The following is a 12,367-nucleotide window of genomic DNA, read 5'->3' on the forward strand; positions in this document are numbered from 1 at the left end:
TCAAACATGCTAATGGGTGTATTGATTATGTAAACTTGCTTGTTTATGTTCAAGATGTATTAGTTCAGGGGTTACAATTAAAATAACACAAGTTAAAACATATACCACTCTACAACTGCATTGAAATTGAAATCAAATTCAGTAATAGTCATCAAACATATTATCCTTTAAGAATCTTTCCGAGTTTATGCCAGCTTCTAGTCACCTTAAAGCAATTTGGCAGCAAAGGTTTCCTATAGATTTTTCTGTAAATATTGTTTCTATATTTAATTTGTATAATGGCAAATTCATCAAAATACTTTCCCTATCATTGCTTTTTTGCTGTGTAAACATGATGAAATCACTAATATTTTATTCTATCTCTAGCAAATGGTAGGCTCTAAAGTATTTCCTCGCTAAAAAATCTAATTTTCTAGGGAAATATCCCCAAACTTGTGGTCTTTCCACAAGAAAAAATGCCATTGTGTTTCTAATTTTTATCATAATACCTTGTTTTTGGTTGATTGTCTCCTTCCTAGTGTTTTCATCTTTCCTATATGCTCTTTGACTGACCATCTTCATTATTTGTATTGTAATGCTCCAGTGTGTCATGATAAATACAGCTTTCTTTTATCTTCTGAATGTTTTTATTTGACCAGAATTGTATTTTGGGTCCTCATTTCCCCTTACTACTTGTGATGATTCTGGAAAATGTAATTCTACTTTGCTGTCTTAGTGATGCCAGTAATTTCCAAATGTGCAGTTTGGGGCATGACTTTCCACTGGTCTTCTGATTTTATATCCAGCCTGTGGCTTGGTTATCAGTGCTTGGATCCCAATGTGTCCTGAAAAGAACTTGCTATTTTTGTATACTTCCATATTCCAAATGTGAGCTATCATTTTTTTTGGTCAATGAACTGTAGTGAAAGCCTCTCTATTTTATTATACTATCATCAGGACTTGTTCTTCCCCTTTTCTAAGCTTGTCTTTATTAAGCTTACCTTCGCAAGGGCAGTGAATTTATTACTTGAAATAGCTCACTTTTCCACAAATACATTTTTTATATCCAGTTTGTAGTCTGAATAAACACTTTTACCACGAAAATAATCCAATAATCATTCAATAATCCAGTAATCATGGAGTATATATGGGTGCATGCATATATAGTCCATATATATATGAATATGAATAACTATGTATATGTATGTATATGTGTACATGTATATGGATGCTGTATATATATAATGCCCATATAATGTGCATATACAAATAAATTAATTTATGATAATTATATATTAAATTAAATTTTACAAATAATTTATATTGGAATGTATTAATGTACCATGCCCATGCAAATTGTAGAAATAGTCACAATAATTAAGATATTGAGCTGACTGAGACATGTATAATAAATGAACAGACTTTCAAAATGTGACATATATTTGATATATGATATATATATATATATGCTTTTTCATTTGTGGAAACATGGACCAAACTGGAAGACATTATGCTGAGTGATATATGCCAGACACCGGAAGACAAGTCCCTCATATTCTCCTTCATTTGTGGGAGGTAAAAATGCTGATCCCATGCAAGTAGATGGTAGTATAGCAGCCACTGGAGGCTGGGTAGGAAGAAGATGGTGGGAATCCCGACAGGAAGAACAGTGGGCATGGAAACACAGCTAGCGGGTCGATGCTGTCTTACATCACTCCAGGGTAAACATAATACATGACAACTAACTGAACATTTCCAAAAGAAGCTTCCCAACATCCAGCAATAGGAAGCTTTGCAGAGGGAGAAATGGGAAACCAATTTGATCATTATACATTATAAATGTAATATAACCCTGTACCCCATAATTCAGTCTATAAGTAAGCATACACATTATCTGCCAATTATAAAGTAGAAATAATATGAGTTAAAGGCCAGCCTAGAATACATAGCAAAACTCTGTCTAAATAAACAAACAAAAGAATTTTCAAGACATTAAGAAAAATCAAAGAAAGATAAAGTACCTATGGGAGACATTTGAAGTTATAAGAGCTCCAACTTGTATAAAAATCAGTTATGGCCTGGGAATACATTGCACACAGTAATGAATGCCTCAAATGTGACTCCCTATACCTAGATATACCAAACAGGAAGAATTTCTATGGTCTCAGAACCACTCTGAACGGTGATGAAGAAGGACTAGGCCAATGAACAGAAGGCAATGAATAGCTATAGTAGAATTTAGCTACAGTAATAGTGGGAAGAGGAAAGGAAGGGCTCAGAGAGTGAGGGAAGGACATGCCATGAAAGTTACCAAACTCTGTCGTTACTTTCAATCAGTATCTTACTGAATATTTGTGCATGCACTGTTTACATCATATGGCTTGCAATAATAATAAAGCTGATTTCTAATAAACACTTTCATAGTTCTTGTTTCTTCTCTAGTTTTTTCTAGATTTTAAGTATTGGTGCATGCTCACTTTATTCTTGGTCAACGATCTTCCTGCCATCAGTTTTCTCACATGAATCTATCTGCTTCTATCTTTCTTCACTCATAGCTTCTTAATAACTTCAGGCAAAGTCTTTGTGTTCTAACAGTTCATTCAGCCAATCTGATAAAAGCACAATGTATACATGATTGAAATACTAACTGCTCTTAATGTGTCACATTCTATTCTAAACCTCATAGAAGTCTCATTTCTTCCCCAAGGGATAGGATCTCTGATTTTCTGAACTTAGAACTAAGAATGACTGATGCTAAGTGCTTACATCTATAGTCCTAGCTACTCAGGAGGCTGAGATCTGGGTACTGCAATTCATAGCCATTGCAGGCAGGATAATCAGTGAGAGGCCTATCTTCAATTAACCACCAAACAAAGCTGGAAGTGGAGCTGTGGCTCAAGTGGTGAAGTGCTAGCCTTGAGTAAATGAGCTCAGGGACAGAGCCCAAGACAAGAATTCAAGTCCCAGAACTGCCAAACAAATGAAATGAAATGAAATGAAATTTTAAAAAATGTGTGACTAAGCCAGGGAAGCCATTACAACTTGTTGGATTCAAGAGCCTTACTGGTAACCCCTGCAGGTTATTTGCTTGTCATCTAGTGAAAGGGGTGCTAATTGGTATCAAGACTTCCAATTGATACATTCTTCTTGTTTTATGGTCCCCATTCTGTCTTCTTAGCTTAAATATGTCCACAGGACCTTCCTAAAATGAAAACAAAGTAGTTTACATATCTGTTCTACTGAAATTACCCCACAGCCCAAGCTCCTGATAGAGCCAGTCAGAATTTTGTGTTCTCTTATCCTTGTGTCCCTGCTTTCCTACCCCCAACACCACCTCAATGTCTAAAACTAAAGGTGTATTCCCTTTTCTCCTAAAGGTTTGTTTTTTAGACTCCCTCTTTTTCCAAAACTTTTATCTAAAAACACTGCATTCCAGATTACCATCATTCCAACTCATACTTCACAATAGGTACTGACTCCACTTTTTAGGGGTAATAATATTTGTACAACCAAAGAACATCTTCTCATTTCTTCTTTAATCTTCCTTCCTTAGAGCAATCAAAATTAGGTTCCTTATTACATTTTAATATGACTTAAAAATTATCTTCCAAGCTGATTGTGCTACCTCTGACTTTTCTCTTCTCACCAATCGTGATCCTAAAGCCAAAAGGTCAGAAGAATCTTCTGCAGAGCAGGTTCATCTGTACAAACCGAGTCCCAGTCTCAGAAATTAAGATTCTGTACCTCTCTGTTAGCAAGAGGGGGTTTCAGGTACCTCATTCACAGGTAGCTTACTGTTCAAAGCTATCAGCAAAGTGTTTGTTCCTCAAACATAAGATATGGTTTAGATGTTTCTTCTTAGTCTACAATAGTGTCTAGAAATGTATGCAGTTTGCAATCTCTCCTTTGAAGAACAGGTCCTTGCTCTTTCTCCTGTGCTTCCTTCCTTCCTTCCTCTTTCCCTCCCTTCCTCCTGGGGCCTGAGTACTAGCATTGTCCCTTTACTCTTATTTTTTTCTCAAAGCTGCTTTTCTAATACCTCTTAGGTCCAGCTATACTTCCAGCTTTTGCTGCTTAATGAGAGATGAAAGTCTCCTGATCTTTTCTGTCCAGGCTGGCTTGGAACCATAATCCTCACATCCCAGACTGCCAAGTAAGTAAGCTTACAGGCATGAGCCATCATCTCAGGCACTTTCCATTCACTTTTATTCTCTTGTATCTTCCTGCAAACAGGAGAATCTCTTCTCATAGGAACAAGTAGCTGCTATGTGTGAAAAGGAAGCAGTTAGCAAGCAGTCAATGTTCCTGGCAGCACACAGCTATATGCTTTCTAAATGTTTTTTTTAATGTCAATTCAAATAAAATTTTAGTTTCTTTCAAATTTCAGGAGCTAATAATCTGTTTTACTGACATAACTATATAGTTATTGTATTTGAACTTTAAACATTGCCACAGAATCACCCTTGCCTATACTTCTCTCATTGTTTTCAGTTCTCACGGAATTGGCACTTGATGGTTTTCCAGCTTCTGGTGACATAATGTGGGAAGAGTTAGAGATGCAAATAAGTCTCAGCGAGAAAGACCCGCAGGATCAGTCTCTTCTTCCTGGCTTTGCTCACCCATCCCACAGTCCCTAATCCCAGCCAACAAACTGGATCCAAAGGCATTCATTTAAATTTGAGGGAAAGTATTGTTCTGTCATTAAAAGCTGTGTTTGTGAAATGAATATCTTAGGATCTGGGGTTTCCCAGAGCTCTAAAATTGATCATTGATCTTAAACTTGTCAATATATTCGTCCCTTCAGGAGTTGTGCAAGAGATAAAACAATCTTGTTTGCACTTTGAGGTCATGCAGATGTAGATAATGGGTGGAAGGATATGGAAGCAATCATTTTTTTTTGAGGGGAGGCAAGAGGGGGATATATTTTGCAAGGTAAGAGAAACATGTTCCTAAAATAGGAGTCACTGTTTAGCTTTAATAGATTGGAATTACATTTTTTCAACCAGATGACTGAAAATAAGAGATCTCTTATAACCCTAGTATGTGAGCAAGCACAAGGACAGTATTTTTTTTTTGGCAGTGGATTTAGAGTGATACAGAAAAACAATATTCAGATATTATCAGAATGTTGGTGGTCCAAAAGCTGAGCAGAGATAAGAGTGTGGTTTATCTCCAAGATCCCGACTTCTTAAGGCTGAATCTTGAGGGAGGGAGTGTGCTTTGTGAGGGACTTTCAGGTTTGATTTCTATTCATATTATAGCACCGCCTGGGGAAGGATAGCTGACCCTCAACCACCGCAAGGGCTGCTCGCTTTCTTTGAGATGAAGAAGGTTCCTTCCCTTTTGGAAAACCAAAGCGCACCATCTGTGCGCTGCTATCCCTGGGCCAAGTCTCTGTAAGGACCCAGATACCAGGTGGCACAGAACTGAAGAGCTTTTCCGATCTGCTGTGCAGCGACTGACGTCTGTCTAACCCACGAAGTTATGATCACAGTGAACACAGAAAAGGAATCACTCTATCTTCCTCTTACACACACACACACACACACACACACACACACACACACACACACACACACAAGCATTTCTCTGGCATTTCAGTTTTCTTTCCACTCACACTGCCCGTGGTTGCCCCTCTCTGGGTTACTGGTTTCTTGGTGAAATTAAGCTTCAGATCTTTTCTGGAGAATAGTAAAGAGCTGCTTTGCTTTGAAAGAAAGGGGGGGGGGGTGTTGCTTCACACACACACACACACATACCTCCCCTCCATCTCCACCCCCATCACAACCACTTTTGGGTGTCCTGCGTGGTTGGCGACGCCCCCACTCCCCATTCCTACCTCCACCCCCTTCCCAGCCGAGCTGGGCTCCCGCGCGCGAGCGTGTCTTCTTGCTCTTCTTCCTGCTGGCGACGGCGTTAGGACCCAGAGGCGTCCGCGAACGAGGTTCGCGGAAAGGCAGCCAGACCCCTCCTTATCTCCAGTGTCAAACTTGACATCAGGCTGGGAGCGAGGCATGGTAACTTCTGGAGCATTCATTGCGCTCCCCCTCGCCTCAGTGGCATGCTTCACGGAGATATGCTCCTCTTACTGCCCTCTGCACCAGCATCATGGATTGTCACCTCTCCATCCTCCTCCTCCTCAGCTGCTCTGCTCTAGGCTGCTCCGGGGAAATGCTCGTCCAGCCTTCCAATGAAGGTAAGCCAGGTGCCGGACGCGCAGCCCGCGCGGGCTGAGCTCTGCCTAGCTCCCGCTCTCGCACCCCCGGCCCGCGGCCGCCAGCTCACTTCAGAAGGTGCCTCACAAGCCAGCAGTTTGTGCTCAGAGGCTAGCAAAAGGCGTGCTTGTCTTTGCAGCCGCCTTCTGAAACACTTCGGGAGATAATTTGGGATTGCTTTAAAACCGTCAAAAATGTGTTTCTAATCTCCTAGCAATTCAGGCAATTACCTTGTTTGCCAATTTGAAGCAGAGAGAAAAGAAGAAAGAAAGAAAACCTAGTTTTACAACCCAGTATGTTAATTGCCAAAGAGCCAAGGCAGTATTTTATTTTCTAATTATGACCATGTGGTTGGAATGGAACTCGGAGAAGTTTGAAAGAATATTCAACGCTTCTCTCGAGATTCTTCATGTGTTTAAACGTAATGACAGGTCTTTCCTACTTGGGGTCAGAGCCTTTATGAATGGAAGGTAGGAAAGGCAGTTGGGTGAAGCAGAGGTGTGCTTGTGTGTGTGTGTATGTGTGTGTGTGTGTGTGTGTGTGTGTGTGTGTGTGTGTATTACAACTGCTGGATTGAAGTGTATCCCGCCAGGCGATGGTACAGGTTCTAATGAACAGCATATGTCACATTAACATAAGTAATATTTCCAGGAATTTGCAATAAGCTTAGGTTGGAATTTTTTGGGGTTGGGTGAGGTTCTAAGGGTTTGTGTACAAGTAGAAGAATGTATTCAGTGTGAATGACTAGCTCCTGGGAGATACAGTAAATAATTGAACAGCAAATTAAGAATGTTCATATGCAGCAAATAGTATTTCTTCAGTGTTGTACTGTTTTCCTTGTAATGGGCTCCCATGTTTCACAAGGCACTAAAGTACAAACCTAATATTAAGGACATTTTTTTTCTTATAAGGTAGTGTACTTAACAGATTTGTTGGCTTTTTCCTACAGCCTTTGCAGTCTATTCTTAATAATTTGTGAAAAAGTCACTAACTCTTAAGACAAACTTCTTTGAATCATTGATTGCTTTAAAGCAACACAACTTTAATTTCCTCTTAATGATTAAACCTATAGCAATGCCATTTAACAATTTATTTTGCACATTAGTGACACTGCACAGCTGATATGTAAGCTCCACCTTAGGTATACATCACTCTCTAAAATATTTATGGTAGAGCCAGTGGTGTTGGGGTCTGTTTACATTATTTTTAAAACAGACATGGAAATAAAATGTTTATTAAACATATAAACTGCCTCGTATTTGGTGACCTACTTTCACTGCTAAAAGAGCAGCTTAATTTCTTTCTTTCCTTGGTGATTGCCTTTATCTGTTTGGCAGATTTCATTAAGTGTTTCTGACATTTTAATGAGGAAATTAATTATTTTAATGTAAGAATACAAAAATCATATTGCTCAAAAATGACTTATTTTGATTCAACTTATTTTGAAAGTAATCGTCAATTAGTCTTCCTCATTAATGAAAGCTAAAATGAGTTACTACTATAACAACATTGATGTTAAGCAGTGTTTTAAAATATTTTTTCTTTGAAAATATTAAAATTCTGGCAAAACTAGAAAAGACTTGTAATTGTACTGCATTGATAAATTATGTTTTTTTCAAGTAATATATATATGTATAATTTAACAACTACTTCAATAATATATATTATGGGATTACTGAACAGAAATTTATATGACTTTGTATTTTGTGGAAAATTTAACCTATATATTAAAAATAAAAATGGCCTATATTTTTTCTTACTCCTATGAAAATTTGTGAATATTCATGGAACAGGAATAATCATGTTGTAATTTCTCTTAAGCAACACATTTTATATTTGAGTATGTAATGTACATGATTGTCCAGAAAGGTATACATTAACAATATGCATATAGACAAGGAAATGAAACTGATACAACTGTGTTTAAGTTGCTTGGATAAAACTTCATCTATCTATTGTTTATAAGATTATTGTTTCTTGACTCAATCTTACATAAAAGGTAATATACCATTTTCTTCCTGAGGTTATGAAAGAAAGACTTAAAATAAAATTGAAATAAATGATTTAACTTAAGTAATGCTTGAATGAGACTTCAAACTTAATCCACTAGCTTAGCTTTTACTAGTTGAGTTGAATCTTGAAAAGTAAAAATACCAAGTGTGTACCAAGATTTCCATGCAATTCCTCTAACAAAGTAATTTAAATTCATACATTTGAATTCAAGTATTTCAAAGTGAAACATATTAATATAGGTACTCGATACATTTTTCAAACACTGAAATATAAAATACTAGGTTGTATTTAAAATATTGACTCAAAATTATATTTCTGCACTCTAAAATGTGTTAGAGATATACTGGAGCATATTTACTAGACTATGTTCTGCAATCTATTATGAAGTTAGGTGTAACAGAAGTAAAAGAACAAAACCAGGGCATTAAGCAAATTGCTAAGAAACTTTCCTTATTGATATTTTTATTTGAGATTTCATCATTGCAAGTCAATATTAAAGTGCCAAGAACCATTGTTAACAATAATTAACATTAGTTTACTCTGAGTTTTCCATATGGTAATTCAATTACTTTCTGGAGAAAGTATATGATAAAGTATATAATACCGAGATAATACTTTTTATTACTGGCCTTCACAGTGAAGATAGATATTCATGATTTCAAAGGTCACTTAAATTAAACAAACTAATATATTTGAATGGGATTTTATAAAGGTTTATTAAAATTCTGTCACATCTCTCTATTCACATGACATAAGACTTCCAATGGGAAATCAACTACTTTCCATAGAAAATTTTGAGTGCTTTACTTTGATGTATTAGAAAAGTTCATATGTTTGGTCCATGTTCCAATACTAGATGGTTTATGATAATGATAGAGAAAAATAACTTGGGAAGAAGATTAAACTCGATGCAAAGCGAAGTTATCAGTTGTAATTACTTCCTCCTTTTTTAGAATTGGAGAAAATGCTCTCTTTATATTAGAACATTTGAATGCACTGCTTATTCATCATTACATTCCGCACAGAATAATCTTTTTTCCATCCTATAATTCATAAATTAGATCAACATTTATCCATAAAGCTCTTAACACTGAAAATATGAATTTTCAAAATCAGGAGAATTTAGATCTTTATATTGCTATATTGCATACATTTAGAATAATTTCTTTGTTTGGAGGGCTGAGACACTACTTCTATAAAACACATTTCCTTAAACATAAATCTTCTAAGTACTAAAGACTGTGATAGGGCTTTTCTTTTCAAAGTTTAAGCGTAAAACTTTCAAATGAATGCTGTATGCTTCTCTTTGAGTAGGAGGCAAATGTTAGAGATCATAAATATTTAAATAATGGATTTCCTCCTTAAAAAATCACTATGAACTGGCATCACTTTTCATATATATAAACACTTATCTTCAAATAAGTACACACTGTGATTGAAACGTTAATAGAGAAGTAAGCTATCGTATCATCTTTATAGGGGGTTTTAAAGAGTCTTGCATTTGCTTTTAATAGCATTTCTTCATGCTAGACTAAATAATTGAATGCATTATACATTTTTGTAACTTAATAGTTTTCCTAATAGCTTGCCCCTCCATCACTCCCCAACAGTTATAACTTGCTATTTGCCTGGAGGTAGGAGAAACTTTAATTTCACTATTTTAGAACCCACAACAGTTAACACTTGACCTAGGTCATTAACAGGATTATCAGCGAATTTGTTTAAGCTTTTACTGACAATCTGAATTGCTAGGATAATATTTTGATTGTGCCAAAAAGAAACTTTTTGTAGCCTCTCAAAATCTATCATGAAATTAATTCATTTTGAATCAATATATTCCTAAGGAACAATATTGATAATAATAAATTCAAGTGCAAAAGGGAAATACTCCCTTTGATACCCCATTTCCTCATTTACATCACACCAAGTCATTCTAGTTCTTATCATAAATGCCTGTAAAATGAATGTATAAATTCAAAACCGCTTCACTGTAACTATCACCATTTTCAATTTCATGCACCTTTTTACTATTGATGCTCTGGTTGATATCATTTCCCTGCATATGTTTAAAACACTTGGTTATATTTATAACTCAGAAGTGACTAGAACTATAAAAAGGAAACTACTTATAGTAAAACACTACTGCCACGTGTTAGGTCATGGTTGTACTCTATATAAAGTTATTTTTTCCATGAAATGTTAGAAATTGAGAACTATGATGAAAACCACTTAAAACTAATATGAAATTTTTAAAAAATCATGCAAGTCATAACTTACTTTTTTCCTTTGTTTACTAGTATATTTAGACATTTTAAAGATTTTAGTTACTTGTATTTAACTGTGATTAGCTCCTTGCTTATGTATGCAATTTAGTGCTTTTACCTTAACTCTTAACAAATTAATTTTTAAAGAAAGGAGGTTAGTCACTTTTTAAATCTAATTCATACACTGTCCACATTCAAGTATTCATATTTTTGTGTGGCCTTTGTTGCTCTAATGATTTAAAAAAGTATTTCACAATAATTTTCTTTAGAAAGTCCCCTGAATGTTAAAACTGTTACAGACACTTCAAAATTTTTCTAAAATAAAATATATGCAGTTTTAAAATATCAAATAATCAGTTACATATGCAAAGGATTTTTAAAGGCAAAACATATTTCTTCAGTATATTTGATTTACCAACTTGAGTGGAAATGGAAACAGCAAGAAGTTTTCTTGAAAGTTATATTTTCCAAGTCATAAAATCTTCAAGAAAACATTAATAAAACTTTCCACAAATCATCAAAACTCGATAACTTCTTACAGACATTTAGCTACTAAGGAATCTGTGATGTGGGTTACCTTTGATTTGAGTCATTTTCCAATGATTTTGTTTGGCATATATACTAGATGTAAGAGGAAATCTGTATTTTTTGGAAGGACACTAAGTCTTACAAGTAAATTTCTGTCAAGATCTTTAACTTTATTCATTTTAGCATGGACTTTTTTTCCTTTAAATTATTGAATACACTTTACTTTTTGTTTGAGAAAAGGTTTCAGGGAACACATGAAGGTGTTCTCCCCTTCATTTTGTGCTCAGGGATCTGGATTTTATCACCAAAGAGGGTCAATAAAGGGCTTTTAACCAAGTGCAAGTAGCTTTCCACAGATTTTTCAAATAAGAGGTTGACTGGTGGTGGGAATGTTCATTATATTATACATCCAGGTAGACAGGAAAATCAGGATTAGAAATTTGCTCTCTCGTATCTTTAAAAACCTTAACTAATTTTCCATAAATCAGTTTAGAAATTAGAAATACAAAAAAACAAAATACAAATATTCCCAGCTATAAATCTACCTATCCAAGAGAGCATTCCTTCTTGCATTCAGCCTATGGGTCCATGAGAGGCCCTGGGTTTCATTCTAAACTTTTTTGTTACCAGCTACTTGGTCTTAGATAGTTCTTAGGACCTTTTAGAAGGTTTGCTCCTGTACAAGGCTGAGGATCTGCAAGTTTTGTTTCCTACAGTTCCCTTTGAAATGAAAAAAAAAAATAAATAAAAAAGGTGGTTGATGACAAAGGGAAAAAATTATGTCTATGCAAGTAAAAAGAAATAAAAAGTTTATTAGAAAAATAGATGGAGCAGCCTTTAGATCCTAAAGCCAACAACAATATATCAATCTTTTTCTTAGAAGACATTTATCACTTCAAACATCTGGCTAATCAATTTTTATTAAATCTCTCAAAAGCTTACACACTTTAAAAAAAAAAGAGAGAACGGGAGGATTTGTTTGACTTTTTCCTCTCAAGTTTACACACTACTGACTCCCTCCCCCTCCTTCCCGAAAATATTCTATCCAAAAAAGTTTTTAAATCCTGCAAGCCAAAGAATGTCTGATCCTTTGACTGGGTAAAGACATGTACAAGGAGGATGGAGTCAAAACCAGTGCAGCAAAGAAACTTTCCCACTTGAAGTGCTGTTATTAAACTGGAAGCCCTCCGTGTCTGCTCCCACCCCCCTTCAATTCCTAAACCGTGTCCTGCTGTTCTAGTCAAAGCAAAGGGTGAAAATCCACATAATCCAAACCAACATGGTGAAATGAGAATAATAGGTCAAAAAGGAGGTTGGAGGGGGAAGCAAGTGAGAGCACTGTACAAACAAACTGTTGTGAGTAATCTT

The 12,367-nt window shown here is 35.7% G+C and overlaps 1 protein-coding gene across 2 annotated transcripts in view; it reads left to right on the forward strand.

Moving 5' to 3' along the window:
• The first annotated feature begins 5,959 nt into the window (after positions 1–5,959).
• Positions 5,960–12,367, forward strand: part of Epha3 (EPH receptor A3) — a 316,446-nt gene continuing 310,038 nt past the window's right edge. For both annotated transcript variants that reach the window (XM_042676814.1, XM_042676816.1), the window contains exon 1: positions 5,960–6,175. In XM_042676814.1, the coding sequence (XP_042532748.1) occupies positions 6,088–6,175 (88 nt within the window). In that variant the 5' untranslated portion in view covers positions 5,960–6,087. The remainder of the gene's footprint in view (positions 6,176–12,367) is intronic.

The sequence above is a fragment of the Dipodomys spectabilis genome, unplaced genomic scaffold (genome assembly GCF_019054845.1).
Source record: "Dipodomys spectabilis isolate Male_0828 unplaced genomic scaffold, ASM1905484v1 ptg000032l, whole genome shotgun sequence".
Classification (NCBI taxonomy): Eukaryota; Metazoa; Chordata; class Mammalia; order Rodentia; family Heteromyidae; genus Dipodomys; species Dipodomys spectabilis.